The sequence below is a fragment of the Phacochoerus africanus genome, chromosome X (assembly GCF_016906955.1).
Source record: "Phacochoerus africanus isolate WHEZ1 chromosome X, ROS_Pafr_v1, whole genome shotgun sequence".
Lineage (NCBI taxonomy): Eukaryota > Metazoa > Chordata > Mammalia > Artiodactyla > Suidae > Phacochoerus > Phacochoerus africanus.
Genome location: NC_062560.1, coordinates 129,244,884 through 129,264,349, shown reverse-complemented (window position 1 = coordinate 129,264,349; position 19,466 = coordinate 129,244,884). Strand labels below are relative to the sequence as shown.

The following is a 19,466-nucleotide window of genomic DNA, read 5'->3' as shown; positions in this document are numbered from 1 at the left end:
TGTTAGTCATCCTATTAAGAAAAGAAAAAAGACAAAACATACGGTCGTTTTAATAGATGCAGAAAAAGCATTTAAACTATTCAGCAACCACTCTGATAAAAACTCCCAGAAGACCAGGATGAGGAAGAAACTTTCTTAATCTAATAAAGATAATCTACACAAATCCAACAGCTGGAGTTCCCTGGTGGCTCAGTGGGTTACGGATTCAGTTGTCACTGCTGTGGCTCCAGCTGCTGCTGTGGCTTGGGTTTGATCCCTGGCTCAGGCACTTACAGATGCTGCAGGTGCAGGTAAAAACAAATCCTACAGCCAGCATGATAACGGCGGGAAATATAATCACACCCCCTAAATCTGAGAATAAGGCAGGGATGTTGACCGCTTTTATTCAGTCTTGTCCTAGAGATCCTAGGCAGTGTGCTAGGCAAGAAAGAGAAATAGAAGTTATACAGATTGGAAAAAAATAGAAGTATCTTTATTCGGAGATGACATGTTTCTGTATGTAGAACATCCTAAGTAATCTACAAAAAAGAAATGTGAAATTTAAAAAATCATTATTACTTATAACAGTATTTTAAAACATGAAACACTTAGAGATACATTCAATAAAATATGTGCCAAACATTTAGGGTGCAAACTAAAAACTATGTAAAATTTTTTCCTTTTTTTTTTTTTTTGGCTGCTCTGTGGCATATGGAGTTCCCGGGCCAGGGATCAGATCCAAGTGACCTATGCTGCAGGCAATGCCAGATCCTTAACCCACTGTACTGGGCCAGGGATCAAACCTGTGTCCTAGTGCCCCAGAGATGCCGCTAATCCTGTTTCACCACAGTGGGAACTAAAAAAAAAATCATGGCTGCCCTCATGGCATATGGAAGTTCCGGGGCCAGGGACTGAATTCAAGCTGCAGCTGTGACCTATGCAACAGCTGCAGCAATGCCAGATCCTTTAACCCACTGCACTGGCCTGGGATTGAGCCCACACCTCTGTGGCGACCTGAACTGCTGCAGTTGCATTCTTAACCCACAGTAGGAACCCCACAGTAGGAACTCCCTAGAGACTCTTGGATTCGTTTCCAATGCACCACAATGGGAACTTCAGGACTGCCAAATATTGAGATGAAGAGTAACTGGAGAGGGAGTTCCTGCTGTGGCTCAGCAGGTTAAGAACCCAACTGGTATCCGTGAGGATGCAAGTTTCATCCCTGGCCCTGCTCAGAGGGTTAAGGATCTGGCATTGCTGTGAGCTGTGCTATAGGTCACAGATGCGGCTCGGATCCCGCATTGCCATGGCTGTGGCATAGGTTGGCGGCGGCAGCTCCAATCGGACCCCTAGCCTGGGAACCTCCAGATGCCACCAGTGTGGCCCTAAAAAGACAAACACAAAAAGAGTAGCTGGAGAAATCGGCCTTGGATAGAAGAGCAGAGCCCTCTTCCACCAAGGAAGGAAACAGACCCGGATGTTTGCTGCCGTGGATAAGTCTGTGCGGGACCCAGAGCAGAGGATCAGAGAGGAAGGGAGAGGGCATATCCCAGCGGGCCCGGGAGCCCATGAGGAGCTCTTCGGCTTTGATCTCATCACGGCTCCGCAGTCGGGCTTCTGCTGGTTTGCCGATGCCGAAGTAGCGGGGCAACTTCAGCTACTTACAAGGTCTAGGACCACTTAGTCAGCTAGAACTTTCTGAGGGATGACTTTGATGTTCTTATAGGGTGTGCTGTGACTTCCAGCCCCTCTCGGTGTGGGGGCTGAAGGGGTTCTCCTGGCCCCTCCCTTACCACGGGCCTCCTGAACCCAACCTCATTCTTGCAATTCTCCGGCTTCTGCCTTTACGTCTAAAACCCGCCTTCTTTGCCCCGGGATATTTCCTCACTGCCAGCCCCTTGTGCGAATTGAAACTCCAAATGGAGACCCTCATGTGACTCTAACTTAGACTCTACAGGTGCAAGTTTCTGTGTTTGGTTTCATGCAGCTGGAGAATGGGACCCTCGCATCCCAGTTTCTTCTGGAAGGCTTAACTGACACTCAGGAGTCGGGGCATTTGCTCTTCGCCATCTTTCTGCTGCTCTACAGAGTGGCCGTGGCTGGGAACCTGGGCATCGCCAGCCTAACCGTAATGAACTTCCGACTCCACACTCCCATGTGTTTCTTCCTGGCCAACCTCCCCCTGCTGGATACCGCCTAGACCGCCAACACGGTGCCTGGGATTCTAGTGCATCTGCTGGCACCAGTCCGGATCATGCCCTATCGTGCTTGTCTTACCCAGATAGTCTTTCTCCACTTACTGGCACCCTGGGAGTGCTTCCTGCTCATAGCCATGGCCCATGACCGCTACGCAGCCATCTGCCAGCCGCTGCCTACCGAGGCCTCATGGGCCGACGGGCGCGGACCGGCCTGGCTTCGGTCTCCTGCCTGCTTGCTTTGGTCGATGCGCTCACCCACACCGTCCTTGCAGCTCTGCTCAAGTCCTGCGGGCCTCGCCTGATCACCCACTTCTTCTGCGACCTCCCCCCGCTACTCACACGCTCTTGCTCCAGCACCCGGGCTAATGAACTCGCCCTGTTCTTCTTCAGTTTTCTGGTGGCTCTTGCACCCTGTGCCCTGGCTGCAATCTCTCATATTCACGTGGTGGCTGCAGTTCTCAGGATTCACCCTGCTGAGGGCCGAAGAAGAGCCTTGTCCACCTGCGGTGCTCCCGTAACTTTGGTCTGTATTTTCTGCATCACGTCGGTCGTCTGGCTTGAGGCACCGGGTGCTCTCGGCGCTGTACGTGGGCCTCACTCCCGTGTTCAGGCCCATCATCTACAGCGTGCGAAACAAGGAGGTGGAGAGGGCTTTGTTCAAGGTCCTTGGGAAAGAAAGTGCCTCCTAGGCACGAGTCCCATCAAATCAAGGCCACGCTCCTTCTCCAAGTGAGGTTGGCACATGCTCGATGCTTTGGGAGCGAATCCAATCACACAGGACTGAAATCTAGTGCAGACGAGCCCTTCGGTGGGTCCTATTTATGTGCCAGACGTTCCTCCATTCCAGCAAAGATCAAATATTTCTGTAACATTTTTTGACTCTAAATTTTTTTTTCTGTATTTATGGAAGTAAAACGTGGTCATTGGGTAAGTGGTGCAGTTTCAGAAACGTATAAAATGACAAAAAACTCCCCTTCACAATCTCACCACATAGAACCACTGTGAACATTTTCGTGGTTTTCTTCAGGTTTCTTTTTGATGTACAAATGTATGTGCATGTATGTTTAAAGCAGGGAAACAAAACTGGAGTCACTGTGTATTTGCCGTTCTGGATGCTTAGAGATTTTTTTCAACTATTATGTATGCTTATTATAAAATCATTCGTGTAGACATTTATCCAAAGAATACATGGAGTTCCCATCATGGCTCACTGGAAATGAATTTGACCAGCATCTGTGAGGACACAGGTTCCATCCCTGGCCTCCCTCAGTGGGTTAAGGATCCCGCCTTGCCGTGAGCTGTGGTGTAGGTTGCAGACGCAGCTTGGATCCCGATTTGCTGTGGCTGTGGTGTAGGCCAGCAGCTACAGCTCGGATTCAGCCCCTAGCCTGGGAACCTCCATATGCCGTGGGTGTGGCCCTAAAAAGACAGAAACACACACACACACACCAAAGACATAGAGATGGCCAACAGGCACATGAAAAGATGACCAACATCAGTAATTATTAGAGAAATGCACATCAAAGCTATAATGAAGTATCACCTCTCACCAGTCAAATGGCCATCATTAAAAAGTCTACAAACAATAAATGCTGGAGAGGGTGTGGAGAAAAGGGAACCCTCCTACACTGTTGGTGGGAATGTAAATTGGTGCAACAGCTAAAGGAAACAGTATGGAGGCTCCTCAGGAAACTGAAAATTGAACTACCATAGGATCCAGCAGTCCCACCCCTGGGCATCCATCCGCATAAACCGTAATTCGAAGATACATGCACCTGTATGTTCATAGCTGCACTATTGACAATAACCAAAACAAGGAAGCAACTTAAATGTCCATCAACAGAGGATTAGATAAAGAAGACGTGGTACATATATGTAATGGAAACTTAGCCATAAAAAGAATGAAATTGGAGTTCCCGTCGTGGTGCAGTGGTTAACAAACCCAACTAGGAACCATGAGGTTGCGGGTTTGGTCCCTGCCCTCGCTCAGTGGGTTGACGATCCGGCATTGCCGTGAGCTGTGGTGGAGGTTGCAGACGCAGCTCAGATCCCTCGTTGCTGTGGCTCTGGCGTAGGCTGGTGGCTACAGCTCCGATTCGACCCCTAGCCTGGGAACCTCCATATGCCATGGGAGCAGCCCAAAGAAATAGCAAAAAGACAAAAAAAAAAAGAATGAAATAATGGCATTTTCAGCAACATAGATGCAACTAGAGGTTATCATACTAAGTAAAGTAAGCCAGACAGAAAAAGACAAATACCATATGATATCACTTCTATGTGGAATCTAAAATATGGCACAACTGAACCTATCTACAAAACAGAAACAGACTTGCAGACACACAGAACAGACTTGTGGTTGCCAAGAGGAGGGGGAGGGAGTGGGATGGACGGGGAGTTTGGGGTTAGTTGATGCAAACTCTGACACTGGGGACGAATAGACAATGAGGTCCTACTCCATAGCCCAGGGAACTACATGCAGTCTCTTGGGATAGACCATAATGGAAGTTAATATCAGGAAGGGGATGTATGTATATGAATGGGCCACTTTGCTGTACAGGAGAAATTGCCACGACATTGTAAATCAACTATATTCTCATAAAAAATTTTTAAAAGAAACCTATAATGGAAAATAATCTTTAAAATAATCTTTAAATCTTTAAATTCATTTATTTATTTATTAGAACACATATACAGGAGTCCCCCCGTGGCTCAGCAAGTTAAGTATCTGGCGTTGTCGCTGCAGTGGCTCGGGTCGCTACCGTGGTGCAAGTTTGACCCCTGGCTGGCCCGGAACTTCCGTATGCTATGGGCGCAGCCAAAGAAAAAAAAGACTAAATATACATGTACATGTACATGTATAAGGGAGTGAGTTTGATGTCTACCTGGAACTAACGCGACATTGTAAGTGAACTACACTGCAATCTTTAAAAATGGTTTTAAAATTTTCTAAATGAAGTCATTTATACTTTACCAAGAAAGTAAAATTGTCTCATCATCTCAGTGTCTGCACTAACCACTATAAACGGTTTTATGTGTGTTCCTCTGGGCCTTTTTCCAGGTACACTAACCTGCATGTACAATTGTTTTATAGAAAGAGAATCACATGCTATACTGAATTGGCTGCGTATAATTTGATTCCACGAATTCCATGTTCTTGTCATTTGTACAATTCTCTATGGGGTTGTTTGTCTCTATGTATGATTTCTAGGCGTTTTCTACCTTTTAGAGCTACCTAGTCACTTATGATGGAGCATGACCATGGGAGAAAAAAGAATGTGGACATGTATATGTGACGGGGTCACCATGCTGCACAGTAGAAATTGATAGACCACTGTAAACCAGCTCTAATGAAAAAAAAATAAAAACCATTATATAAAGAAAGAAAGAAAGAAAGAAAAAGATATTTGCCTCAGTTTACTCTTTGGATTACTAATTTTTTTCCCAACCTGTTTGTCTATTCATCTTACTTACGTTTTCTTCCAAAAGACAGTTTAACATTTTTTGTGTAATTAGACATTTATTTTATTCTTTGGCTTATGCACTTTTGTATCCTATTTTTTTTAACTCTCTGATGTATAAAGAATTTTCCCAGTTGATTCCCAGTTTGATGCTGTCATGGTGTTTTCTGCCAAATATGTTTAACGTTTCTTTGTATTCAGACCTAGATTCATTTTTACTCATGCGTGGCTTCTGCATTTTGTATCATGCATAAGCTTCTTCATCAGTTTTTTCTCTTTTTACTTTGGGGGTTTCATATTTGCCATTCAATCGTATGCTGTCATTTTTCCCACTTAAAATTCAATTCGTTTGGAAATTTATTTTTCTATCAGAAGTAAAACCTCAGCCAGCTTTCTTTTTCTCCTGACTGGTGTAATCCAAGTAATTTCACCAGTATTCTTCATGCACTCTTCCAATTTCTGTTTCACTCTGGCTTCTGACATCACTTTACATTTTCTCTCCAGTCACATCTCTGACCTGGTCTGTTAGATACAACTGCTGCTGTCCTGGCTGATTAGCCCTCCCTTTCCCTGAGGATATGGAATTTGTTTTTTATTTTGGACATCAATTTTGCAGCCACGTGTCTTGGCCTTTCTCCACATAGCCTTCGTTCTACTATATGGTGGAGCAATTTCCCCCCATTCCCCCAGGTAATGTGCTGGAATCACAGCGACCTGGATAAATGAGCTGGGGGGATGCAGAGTTCCTGCAAAATTATGAACTCCACCTGAAAACTCTCGCATTACTGAACCTAGGACTGTGTATGTTTAGACATATGTGTGTATGCAGTCTTTTTAAACAAATAACATAACATAACAGCATTTTATTATAATAAAAAAATAGAAAACTTCAAATGCTCGAGTATTCCCACCTCAGCAGTCCTCTAAGCCATTGGTGCCCCGATCTCCTCGCTCTCGCTTCCTTCTTGTCTGCATTTCTCCCTGTGCTCTTGGGAAGGCAACTGTCTCTGTCTCTCTCTTCTCCCATCCCAATCCCAGCTTTCTGTTCTGTGTCCTCCAGGTCACTCAACCTGCTTTAGCTGGAAGAATACATTGCAAGGATAAACAAAGATGGGGGAAGCAGTGGTTAAAATTTGGTGAAGATGACATTTCAATTCCGTGGAGAAATACAGGTTACTCAGGAAATGGGGTGACAAACCTTTGAGGGAAAAACAAACTTAGAGCAATTTTACTTTTTGGCACCAAAATAAATTGCTAGTGGGATTAAAATTTTAGACTGCTGGAAGACACTGAGCGACAAATTTTTATGGTTTTACAGTGGGCAAGACCTTTCTACTGGACCTAAACTACAGAAATCATGAAAATGTCATCACTTACAGTTAAACTTTTAAAAAAAATCTTCTGCATGTAAAGGAACTATGACCAAAGTTAAAATGAAGCAGTGAGGAAGGATTTCCAAATTATAACAAAGATTTGATATCTTTAACCTATAGAGAGCACTCGCCAATCAATAAGTAAAATATTATTGTTACAATTAAATAGGAAAAGGATATGAAAAGGAATTTCCACTGGCCAAGTGTCGTATGAATTGTTTTTAAACTATTTTAGAAATAAAAAGATAGTGAAACAATATTGAGATACAATTTTGGCTACTCCATGGGCAAAGATTTAGAAGACTGAAAATATTCGGTTGGGGTGTGTTAAGAGCTCAATTGTATCCCCCCATTCATAGGCTGAAACTCTGCTCTCTAATGTGACAGTATTTGGAGATATGGACTTTAGGGAGGTAATTAAGGTTGAATGAGGTTATAAGTGTGGGTGCCTAATCCAATCAGATTGGTGTCCTTATAAGAAGAACTGCTGTCCAAAGGCAACGAGCTCGCTTGTTCTCTCTCTACACCCACACCCCCCCACACCCCCCCACACACACACACCCACATAGGAAAGGTCATGCCTTGACACAGAGAGAAGGTGGCTGTCTATCTCGAGGAGGGTGCTCATGAAAAACCAACCTGCTGGTACCTTGATCTTGGCCTTCACGTCATCAGAACTATGGGAAAATAAACTTCTGTTGCTTAAGCCACCTCCTCTGCGGTATTTTATTAGGGTAGCCCAAGCCAACAACTACAGGGTAGGAAGGAAGAAAATGGACACTGTCAGACATAATTGGACCGACTTAAGGTTGATGCAACTGTTTTGGAGGGCAGTTTGGTAATATGCATCAGACACTTTGAAAAAGAGACTACTCTTGGAGTTTCCGTCGTGGCGCAGTGGTTAACGAATCCGACTAGGAACCGTGAGGTTGCGGGTTCAATCCCTGCCCTTGCTCAGTGGGTTAAGGATCCGGCGTTGCCATGAACTGCAGTGCAGGTCGCAGACAAGGCTCAGATCCCGTGTTGCTGTGGCTGTGGTGTAGGCCGGCAGCAACAGCTCCGATTAGATCCCTAGCCTGGGAACCTCCATATGCCGCAGGAGTGGCCCCAGAAAAGACGAAAAGACAAAAAAAAAGAGAGAGAGAGAGACTACTCTTTGACCCAACAACCCTCCTTCTAAAATCCTATTGTACAGAATGTGTTACACAAAAACAAATGTACTAGGACGTTCATTTCAGCATTGTTTATAACACTGAAAAATTATAAACAGCCTATGGAGTTCCTGCTGTGGCTAGCAGTAACAAACCCAACCTGTATCCATGAGGATGTAGGTTTGATCCCTAGCCTCATTCAGTGGGTTAAGGGTCTGGTGCTGCCACAAGCTGTGGTGTACGTCACAGATGTGGCTCGGATTTGAACCCTATCCTGGGAACTTCCATATGCCGTGAGTGTGGCTATAAAAATAAAAAAAAATTATAAATAGCCTAAAGGCTGATATGTAAGAGATAGGTTAAAATAACTATGGTATATACATTCTGTGAAATATCATACAGCTTCAAAAAATAATGTGGGAGTTCCCATCATGGCTCAGCAAAAATGAATCTGACTAGTATCCATGAAGACGCAGGTTTGATCCCTGGCCTCGCTCAGTGGGTTAGGGATCCGGCGTTGCCGTGAGCTGTCGTGTAGGTCATAGACAAGGCTCAGATCCCGTGTTGCTGTGGCTGTGGTGTAGGTTGGCTGCTTCAGCTCTGATTTGACCCCTAGCCTGGGAACCTCCATATGCTGTGGGTGTGGCCCTAAAAAAAAAGGCACGGGCTTCTCAATAGTCACTATATAGGCCACTTGTGGGCCACTTTTGGGAAAGCGATGGTCCTTCTGCTTGTCCCTTTCCTCCAGCTGCCCCTTGCCGGCCCTCCCCTCCTTTGACTCATGTGTCTCCTTTTCTATCTACGATGGTTGTTCAGCAAGGAGCCATCTCTTCGCAAGAAATGGGCCTATGTCTCCCTTGAAGTAATAAAGGAAGGCCAAGTCCTCAGACCACAGTAGTTACAGAAGAAATAAAGTTATGATCCGCAATGCAGTAATAGTCTAGATTTTGCTGTCGCAGGTGAAAAAAAAGGGAATAAAAGCAATCAAAAATATCCACATCGGCTAAAGCCAAAGGGAGAATTTCTGGATCTGCGTAACTGCAAGGTACAGAGGTAGTTCTTATCTTCAGGCATGGCTGGATCCAGGATCTGGTTCTCTGAGATCCGCCTTCTTCTTGCTCCAGGTTCTCCTCTGTCCATTACCAGTCTGCCTCCCTGCAGCCCCCAAAGTGTCACTGGTTGGATGGGACCATCACGGCCGGAGGAAGGCAGAGCTCCGATTGGCCAAGTCTGAGCCACATGCCCGCCCCTGGAATCAGAGGTGAAGTCAACTCCATCAGAAGCAGAACTGTTGAGGGGGAATGAAGGGGGTGTGTCTAGGGGGAGATAAGGATACTGGTACCAGGACAAAGGGAATGGATGTTGGGTGACAGAACCAACAGATGGCTACTACAGTGATGCAAACTCTTCATCAAATTAAAAATCCATTTCCAGGAGTTCCCACTGTGCCTCAGTGGTTAACGAATCCGACTAGGAACCATGAGGGTGTGGGTTTGATCCCTGGCCTCACTCAGTGGGTTAAGGATCCAGTGTTGCCGTGAGCTGTGGTGTGGGTCGCAGACGTGGCTCGGATCTGGCGTTGCTGTGGCTGTGGTATAGGCCGGCAGCTACAGCTCCAATTAGACCCCTATCCTGGGAATGTCCATATGCCGTGGTTGCAGCCCTAAAAAGACACACAAAAAAATCCATTTCCAGTGTTTTAAAGGACCAAGACTAGGAAAAATTATCCCTTAATCTAACAGACTATTATTTTCCCAAAATAAAAGTATGTATTTCAAAAGTAATACATGCATGGTAAAAATATTGAAACACCACATGGGTGTGGAATCGACAAGGTGGAAGTTTCTCTCTACCGCTGCTGTCTAAAGATGATCATTCGCCCCAGTGGCGGCGGCTCACTCCGGGCGGTCACTGTGCACCTCCCCACCCATTCACTCGGTGGGAGCCTATATACCCCGCACAGAGATTCTCGGCTTTAATCTCTTCCTTAGTCCCCGGCTATCCACCTTGCTCTTTCCCCGACTGCCACATGGTTTTAAACTAGGATGGACTTACTGAATTTTCACTCAGTTGATGTCCATTTAATTTCTTCCAATTTTTTACACAATGCTGTAATTAACATCCTGATTGATTCTGCCTTGTTTGCATATGCAAGAGTTTCGCTATGATAGATTCCCAAAGGTGGGTCAAAGCGTAAAAATAGCTTAAACCTTAAGATAACATGTCAAATAAATGTCCAGATAGATTTACTACCACTCCGACTGATAGAGTATAAACAAATATTGCAGGCTGTTCACTAGTGAAATCATCCCTACACTAAAATCTGCTCTGTCCTGAGAAATCTTAAAAGCAAGACTTGAAAGGATCAAAATGTTTCCAAGTAACTTCACAGAATTTCAGAACAAAGCTCAAGAATGTTTGGGAACACAAATATCCAGCATCCAAGGTAAAGCTTCACAGTCTCTGCACCCAATCTAAAATGACTAGACATGAAAAAAGGCAGGCAAATCCAACCCCATTAAGAGAGAAATCAATCACAAGCTAGAAAGGAACAAGCAGAACTACTTCATCTGCAGGCTGCCTGATGTGATGTACTTCGCAGAAAAGCTACTAAAACTAAGTGCATCTGCCAAAGTTGCAGGAAACACTGTACATTAGAGAAAGCTAAGTCCTCCGCCAAAGACTTAACTAATCCTCCCCAAGCTTTTCTTCGCTGATCTGAAACAAGGTCAGCAGGCCGTAAGTTTCCAGTTCTAGTGTTTCTGGGTTGCTTGATCTTCTCCTGCAAACTAAGCTTTTTATTTGGGCAGGAATCAGACCTGCTGGTAAAAGGAAATAGGCAAACTAGAATTCTGATGGAAGGGCACACCTTCTCTTTTTTTTTTTTTTTTTTGTCTTTTTGCCATTTATTGGGCCACACCCGCGGCATATGGAGGTTCCCAGGCTAGGGGTCGAATTGGAGCTATAGCCGCCGGCCTATGCCAGAGCCACAGCAACGCGGGATCCGAGCCGCGTCTGCCACCTACACCACAGCTCACGGCAACGCCGGATCGTTAACCCACTGAGCAAGGGCAGGGATCGAACCCGCAACCCCATGGTTCCTAGTCGGATTCGTTAACCACTGCACCACAACAGGAACTCCGGAAGGGCACACTTTCTGAACAGCAACCATGTAGTGTAGACCAACAGCCTTAAAAAAATAAATAGACAAGAAAAAAATTAACTCAGTCATTCTACCTTTTGGAATCTATCTTAAGGACACAAGCAAACAGGCCAAGGCTTATATAGAGGAATTCTACTGAGTAATTACTTATAATAGGGAAAAATATGAATATACTAAATGTCCAACACTTACATTATAGCACTTCTTTTACGCATCCAAGTACGTGTTTTTGCAGAAATTTTAGAGAGAGAGAAAGCTCGTATGGCACATGAAAGTAATTCAGGAAAAAATTAATCCTGAACTTGCAAAAACTGCATTAGAAATACAACTGTAAAACTAATACTGAAAAATACAGTAGTTAATGCTGAATGACAGGACATGATTTTAATTTTCTTCCATTTCCTAATTGCCCTTAATTACCTTGTACTAGTAGGATGTCTGAATCCCAGAACCTCCCCTTGGAATCAAGGACAAAGGCAAGAAACTGTGACGGCATAGTACCTGAAAATACACTCAGACACAGAATAGTAGTTCCGATTTATTTCCTGCTGTAACAAGTACGTAAGCATCCTCCTCCTCCAGCAACAGGGAAACGAACAATAGGGCCAAGAGTGCCCAAAGGCCAGTACAAGGTAACGATGGGGCCCCGTAATAACGTGGCCCCTGGCATGGGCATCAATGTCCTGGGGAAGGATGCACTGCCTAGGAAGAGGGGCCCGGTTAATCTGAGGCCCCCTTTCCTGGCCCAGGCTTCGTGAAAAACTGGGGCACAAAGCGCTGCACGGTCCAAACCAGCAGGGAAAGCCAGTTGAGACAGGAGGTGCTGGAAACCCGGAGTTGGCCAGGGTCCTCAGCAGTCAGCCGGCTAAAAGCAAGGGGAAAGGAAAACCGAGTTAAATGCGCTCAGTCTGCACCGAACTCTCTCTGCCCCTGAGAGGGTAACAGGCCCAGGCCTATGTCTACCTTTAGACCTGATCTCTGCGGGTCTCTGATTCACTACTAGAGCGACCCGGCCACCTGCCGCCCTTAACCTCCCCCCTCGGCACCTTTCAGAACGAACATAGCTAGGACACTGCTGGACACTACGAGCTCCTTGCGTACTGGCCCTTGGTAGGGCTGGGTAGATGGGGCCAGGGACTGGCGGGCCATCTCTACCTCCACGGGCGACCGGAAAGGCACTGTGAGGGAGCTGGTGGAGATGAGGTTAAGGCCCCATCTAATACCGACTTTGGACTTTGCCTTGGTCCTTCACGTCATTGCGAGGCCTGCCTCCCCTCCGGCCCTAACCCTTGTCTCTCCCATCAGGTCCCCGCCTCCAGGCCACCTTCCCCCACTGTCTCCCCACCCCCACCAGGCCAGGCCCTGCAGCCCTCTTGGTCCCCCTACCGCTCCCCCTCCACAGCCCCCTCGTCCCCATCCCACTGCCTCTCCTAGGTCTGGCCCCCTGGCCACCCGGGCACGCCTCAAATAGGATACAACTGGAACAGCTGGCTTCCTGGCCCTCTGGCTGTGGGCCTGGCATGCCCGCCCAGCCCCGAGGCAGCGTGCGCATCAGGCCACGGCCCAGCATGTCCACCTGGCCCTGGCGCGGGGTGTCCCCCGGGCCCCGCCGGCGCGGCGTGTCCTCCGAGCCCTGGTGCAGCGTGTCCCCCTGGTCCTGCTGCGGCGTGCCCACGGGGCCTGGGGACAGCGTGTCCACCCAGACCTGGTACGGCTTGTCCATCCGGCCACGGCGCGGCGTGTCCACCAGGCCCTGGCAAGACATGCCCACCCAGCACCAGCAAGGCGTCTCCGCCCGGCCCGGGAGGGTGCGGCATCCGCGGGGCTTCTCCTGCGGCGGCACCCGCCTCTCCCGCGCCACCTCCACCGGGGCCCTCAGGCCCTTCAGGGCCATCTGGGCCACCAGGTTCATCGGGACCGCCTTGGCCTTCGGCAGCTCTGGCCTCACCGCCCGCGCCGGGGGCTGCGGCCTGCATGGCTCCCCCGGCCTCACGCCCGCCCTGCAGGCCCAGGCGGAGCCTCCTGAGGGGGTCGGGCTCCCTCAGGAAGCTCCGCCCCTTGGCGGCTGACGTCACGGGGGCGCCCCGAGCGCCTGCGCAAACAAGGCCCTGTCGCCACGCCCCGGAAATCCCGCTGGCGAGGCCTCTGGGCACGTGACTCTTTCCCACCAAGCCTGCGCCCGCTGGCGCCTTCGAGTCTGCCGCGAGCTGGCCAACCTCAAGTGTGACCAGCTTGCTGACCGCTGGTCCCCTGTCATCCAGCTTTGGGAATGAGCCACTGGCCCATGGGCCACGCCTGGCGGGCCCTTCGGGCCTCCCACAAGTGTGCGTGCGTGTGCGTGTGTGCGTGCCAGGGCGGGCGAGGGGGGGGGGCGGGTGAGGCCAGGGATGTCTGCCAGCCTGGCAACAGGGCGGAGGAGTGGGGGGCGTCCTGGGCTCCAGGCTCACGAACTGCAGTGACCACCCTGCGGGCTGGGGTCTGGCCGGCCAGGTGCCCACTAGGAACCTGCTGGACCCAAGGGCTGCAGGAAGGGGAGCGCCACCCCCGGGACACTCCCAGCCTCTGCTGACACCGACCTCACGGGCTCGCCCTCCCCCAAGAACAACGTCTTGCCCGTTCTGGGGGCCTGGATATGCCAGGGGCCCTCAACTGGGAGGTGACCCTGTGTCTTGCTGGCCTGCTGGGTGCTGGTCTACTTCTGTGTCTGGAAGGGGGTCAAGTCAACAGGAAAGGTACGGCAGGGGGAGGGGTCACGGCAGGGCTGGGGGGTAAGTGTGCACCTCTGTCCCCATACTCCTCCTCTGGCACAAGTCCCCTGCCCAGCTCAGGCTCGCCCACACCCTGCCCCCTGGGCTGGGCTGCAGGGATCCCAGATGGGCACCCGCCTGGGAGGGGATCCTGGGAGTGGCTCCCGCCTGCGAGTTAAAGGCCAATGCACTTTCCGCGGCACGTCTCAAGCCCTCCACGTAGCAGCTTCCCTTAGCCCACGTGTGTCCTGTCCCATCCCATCCCGAGACAGCCAGCACGCCCTAGGAAGGCTTCCCCCACACCCCACGTCGGCGGAGGGGCGGGGCCCGGGGAGGGGGGGGGGGGTCCCACGGGGACCCTTACTGTGCTAAAAGCCACTGCAAACATAGCAATAAAAACGTCATTTTCCAAAGCTGGCTCTTGCTCCACCTCTGCTGGTCTGGGCTTGGGGTTTGGGGGTGGGGGCGCAGCACCTCCAGCTGCTACGGTGGGGCAAGCATTTGATTTGTTCGGAGGGTCTCTGTGCCCCACACCATGCTGGCAACTGGGAAGAGAGCAGGGAGGAAGCCGGCAGAAAGCTCGTCCCCACAGGGCTGACGTGCGTGGGGAGAAAGGATAACAGTGGAACAGGCCACGGCAGGTGGCTGTGAAGGGATTCAAGAGAAAACACTGGAAAGAGATGTTAGGTCCAAGCCGCAGATTTCAGGAGGACTGGATGTGGTCGCCATCATTTCCAGGCTGCCTGTTCCTGCACCTTTGTATTTCCACAGACACGGGTACACAGCCTGGGTGGTGCTGAGTGTCTGAGCCTGGCACTGCGCATGCCCTCTGACTTCACACTGCTGTGTCCTGCCTCCATCCAGTCAGTGCAGGGGGGAGGGGGGCTGGAAGTGCAGGGGAGGTCGCCACCCTGGACACGGCTGTGTGCCAGTGTGTCCTCGATTCCCCAGATAAATGCCTCAGTCTCTTCTCCTTTGGAGGAAAGATTCTTTGGTGCACGCGACTGGTGGTTGAGCGAGATGGAGCAGGAGTGGGTACTGAGCCCTGAATATTAAGCCATTATCACACGTCTCAGTGAAGCATGGGGGGGGATTTCGTGAAGGAATGCAGCCACACTGAGGCCACGTGTTTCTGTTCTATATGCACTGTTTGTAACAAGGAGGTGTTTATGTATCATACACACAGTGAAGTCAAAATGAAAATACCAGAAGAAAAATTAGATGAACTTTATTAGATTTCTGCATGAGAACAGATGTTTCTAAGCCTACGAGCAATGGAAGAAGAATAACCAACAGCACTGGCTGGGTGGCGACCACGTTCCAGTCACTGTTCTAAACAGTAGACACGAATGAGTCCATTTCATCCTGAAATATACCGACATTTTCATTTTGGTAAAAGCTGATTGGTCTTTATTTTCTTTTCCAAACTCACCTATATTTCTCTATTTTTGACAGTGAGCATGGATTACATTTGTAAGCCGAAAAAAAAATTAAGAAAGTTCCTCAGAAATTGTTCAGAAAAACTTCTAATTAGTTCCCAAGTGAGCTACTTTGCTGAAGTTTTCATTTTCGTCTTTAATTCACTGGAGGCCGAACTTCCCTTGGAAAGTGCTGCTAATGGGCACCTCGTCTGGATGCCGTGATGGTGTCCCTGAGGTCCTGAGCCTCGGGACCCAGGCTGAGCCCCGCAGGGCCGGCGTGGCACAGCCCCGCCTGGCTTTGTGACTTTGAGCTGCTTCCAAAAAGCAACCCTAATTTCCACACACATGGCTTGTTCTACCTGGAGAGTTACTCCTCCAGAGGACAGCTGACAGCTGGCTCCCTCCGCGTTTCATCAGAGTTACACGAGGACGCATTTTGCTCTTCTGCCCCTCGTAACTGCTCACGTACACAGGCACCCGTGTGCACAAACACAAAAAACCCCATGCACACAGCTCGGTGCTCGGGAGCCGCTCCGTATACCATGGGCCCTCCTTTCAGGAGCACCAGCCCCAACCAAACACTTCGGGGCTGCGTATCAGCCGAGGTCTATGCATTTCTGAATCAGCGGAGACTTGTTTATAGCAAATGCATTTCAAACATGTGATCTGTCATGACTAAGGCCAAGAGGTGACAGGGCCAGGGCACATAAATTCAAGGAATCGATGGTTAAATGGACAAGTCTTTCTTGAATTCCTGCGCTCCTAGTCAGTGTAGCCGCCTACAGCTGAGTGTCCTGTAGGACCTGGAGCCCAAGCAGATCCCTCTGCTGGGAAGGTCAGGGGGTTATCGCCACGTCACCCTGTCCCACCGGCCCAGGAGAGGGTCTCCCTCCTGCCTGGGGCCCCTGGGGCCCCCTGGTGCCCCCAGACCCTCAGCCCATTGCCTGTCTCTGTCCCCTCCCCACCCGCCCGAGGCCGTTTGTCTGGTGCTGTCCCGCCTTCCCCTCATGGGCAGCAAGGCCCTGGGGACGGGAACCCTGCCAGCGACATCCCCTCACCCCAAGTGTGACCTGGACCGAGGCACTAACTCACAGGGGGCTGTGGACCAGAAGGCACTTGGGCTGAGCCTGGAAGGAAGCAGAAGATGAGACAGAGGCAGCTGGGAGCGGGCGGGTGAGGCCGGCGCGGGGGAAGGAGGCCGAGGGCGCCTGTGCTTTTGCACACAAGGAGAGAACAGCGCTTTAAAACCCCCACTCACGGAGTTCCCGTCGTGGCGCAGTGGTTAACGAATCCGACTAGGAACCATGAGGTTGCGGGTTCGGTCCCTGCCCCCCCTCAGTGGGTTAACGATCTGGCGTTGCCGTGAGCTGTGGTGTAGGTCGCAGACGCGGCTCGGATCCTGCGTCGCTGTGGCTCTGGCATAGGCCGGCGGCTACAGCTCCGATTCGACCCCTAGCCTGGGAACCTCCATATGCCGAGGGAGTGGCCCTAGAAAATAGCAGAAAGACAAAAAATAAAATAAAATAAATAAAATAAAAAAATAAAACTCCCGCTCAACACTCGTTAACATCGCACTCAGTTATTCCGAAGGTGGGGAGGGACTTGGGGTGTGGCACCCATCTAAACTCGTCCACATAAAGGGGGGCCTGTGTCCCCTTTGCATGAGGGCGTCACATGGGCTGGAGCGCAATGTCGTGGGCGCTGTCTTTCTCACATGCACCTCCGTTCCCTCTCCATGTAGATGTCATTTAGTGATCATGTCACCTTCCCTTTGACCAACCCGAAGTGGCCACCTGGGTCCCCAGGTCTGAGGGCGCAGGAGCAAGTGCTGCCTGAGGGGGACCCCCGCATTGCTCTGGACAGGGCCCATTCCGTTTGGTCTCAATACGGGCCTCTGCCCACACAGCATCCGCAGCAGCGACTGTCACCAGGACACGCAGGGCCTCTGGTGGAGTCTCGTCTGGTGGCCCGCGGGCCCCTTTGGGGAGGAGGTGGGCTCGGGCCGCTGAGGGAGGCAGTGGGAGGGGCGACTTCAGGGGGGCCGCCGGGGAGGGGGGGGCAATCGCCTGCAGGTCCGGGCGGGGCTTGGGGGGCTTAGGCCATGAGAAAGTGTATTTTTGACCGAACTCCACGTCTCCGGGGAGGGAGGCGGTCGTGCTGTTCGGCTGTCCAGAGACGCGTCATCAAGGCCGCTTGGTCCCTGACCGTGTGGGGGAGCCCGGCTTGGGGTAGGATGGTCCCTCCTCCCTGTCGGGTAACCACTGCGTTCAAATCAGTTGTTTTATTCTAGTCTTTTTAATACGGTGCCTAATTAGTCGTTCAGCAATTATTTGTGGCTAAGCGCTCTGCTGCGGGCAACGCCGGATCCCGGCCCGTGGCCTCAGCCTGGGCGTGGAGGTGGAGGCAGCAAACACTGCCTTTCTCTATTTTTCGTTCGGGGGCCACCGGCATGTGGATGTTCCCAGGCTGCCGCTGGGGCCGTTTGCATTGTCGCATGCATCTCAAGTGATCTCCAGGCCACTTTCTGGTGATGTGGCTGCAGCTCCCGGGCAGGCTCGGGGCCTTGGGCTTCTCTCCCTGCTGGCTCTTTGGCCAGACAAGTGACTGCTTTGTGTTCTGTCAGTGTCTGTGTCCCTGGTGGGTGGGCTTGTCCTCGAAGTGACAGCGAAACCTACATGAAGCCCCCAGAAGCGCGCCTTCTTGGAGGGAGGGCGTCGGCATTTGTTCCATCCCACTGAGCACAGAGAAGGGGGCGTCCGGGCGGGGTGCCCACTGAACCAGGGCGCGGCCCCCAGATGGAGGGGCGCGGGGACGCAGCTTCCCTTCAGCTCCTGCGCCCGGGGCTCGCCAGCAGTCTCTTGAGGGCACCCTTGACGTCCTTGTTCCTCAGGCTGTAGATCACAGGGTAGAGCATGGGGGTCACGTTGGTGTAGATCAAGGAGACGATTTTGTCCTGTTCCGGGGCGTAGCATGCCTTGGGGTGGATGTAGATGAATATGGCGCAGCCGTAGTGCAGAAGAGAGACGAGCAGGTGGCCCGTGCAGGTGGAGAAGGCTTTGCTCCTGCCCTCGGCTGCACGGATTCTGAGGACGGCAGCGAGGATGTGTCCGTAGGAAAGCAGGATCAGCGAGAAGGGAACCAGCAGGATGAACACGCAGACGAGGAAGACGGCGACCTCATTGGCCCGCGTGACCGAGCAGGCCAGGAGGAGCAGGGCGGGGATGTCACAGAAGAAGTGATTGACCTCATGGGACTGGCAGAAGGGCAGGAGGAATATCAGGGTGGTGAGCGTGAGGGAGAGGGCAAAGCCGCCGGTGCCCGCCAGAGCCAGCATCCGCACACACAGCACCCTGGTGACGATGAGGCTATAGTGCAGGGGCTTGCAGACGGCCACGAAGCGGTCATAGGCCATCGCCAGCAGCAGGAAACACTCCGCTCCGCCCAGGGCAATGAAGAGATGCATTTGCAGGGCACAGCCCAGGAAGGGCATCCGCTGGCTCCTGGACAGGAAATTAGCCAGCATGTTGGGGACGATGACCAAAGTATAGCAAATTTCGATGGCCGACAGGTTTCGCAGGAAGAAATACATGGGGGTCTGGAGGCAGGAGTCAAAGAGGGTGATGAGCACGATGGTGGTGTGGCCCACGAGGGTGACAAGGTGCATGATCAGAAAGAACGCAAAAAAGAAGATTCGTAGTTCAGCCAGGTCCCCAAAGCCCAGGATAATAAAGTCGGAGCTGAAGGTGCGGTTTTCCTGCGCTGGGGCCATCCTCTCTCCTCCTCCGCAGAGCCCGGGGCCGGCAGGGCCGCCTCCTAGCGATTGTCCAAGTCGCGGTCGAGCCTGGAGCCCTTGGCGCGGATGGGAGCACAGCCAGCCCACCGGGACCTCCGGCCCCCTCCGCCAGGCTTGGCCGCGGTCCTCATCCTCCAAGCTTTTGGAGTCCCGTCCCCTGAGAGTGAAGACGTGCTCAGGGCG

At 51.0% G+C, this 19,466-nt stretch overlaps 2 protein-coding genes and 1 pseudogene across 2 annotated transcripts; 1 reads left to right on the top strand and 2 right to left on the bottom strand.

Annotated features, from left to right (window-relative positions):
* Positions 1-1,456: 1,456 nt before the first annotated feature.
* LOC125118164 (olfactory receptor 3A3-like) lies at positions 1,457-2,866 on the top strand (annotated as a pseudogene).
* Positions 2,867-12,042: 9,176 nt separating this feature from the next.
* On the bottom strand, positions 12,043-13,087 carry LOC125118163 (cancer/testis antigen 1-like). The gene is made up of 3 exons (XM_047764291.1): positions 12,799-13,087; positions 12,383-12,500; positions 12,043-12,187 (listed from the first exon to the last, which is right to left on the bottom strand). Exons 1-3 carry the CDS (start codon positions 13,085-13,087, stop codon positions 12,043-12,045), a joined length of 552 nt encoding a protein of 183 aa, XP_047620247.1.
* A 5,227-nt stretch (positions 13,088-18,314) lies between these two features.
* Positions 18,315-19,259, bottom strand: LOC125118162 (olfactory receptor 10Q1-like). The gene has a single exon (XM_047764290.1). The coding sequence runs from the start codon at positions 19,257-19,259 to the stop codon at positions 18,315-18,317; it is 945 nt and encodes a 314-aa protein (XP_047620246.1).
* Positions 19,260-19,466: the final 207 nt, after the last annotated feature.

What these genes read in the sequence shown, in the direction of transcription:
- LOC125118163 (XM_047764291.1), bottom strand. Translation starts at nt 13,087, where the DNA reads ATGTCTTGCCAGGGCCTGGTGGACACGCCGCGCCGTGGCCGGATGGAC. An exon ending in GGAAGCCAGCTGTTCCAGTT is followed by an intron (nt 12,501 to 12,798) that starts GTATCCTATTTG and finishes GCTCCCTCACAG; the next exon opens with TGCCTTTCCGGTCGCCCGTG. An exon ending in TCCAGCAGTGTCCTAGCTAT is followed by an intron (nt 12,188 to 12,382) that starts GTTCGTTCTGAA and finishes CCTTGCTTTTAG; the next exon opens with CCGGCTGACTGCTGAGGACC.
- LOC125118162 (XM_047764290.1), bottom strand. Translation starts at nt 19,259, where the DNA reads ATGGCCCCAGCGCAGGAAAACCGCACCTTCAGCTCCGACTTTATTATC.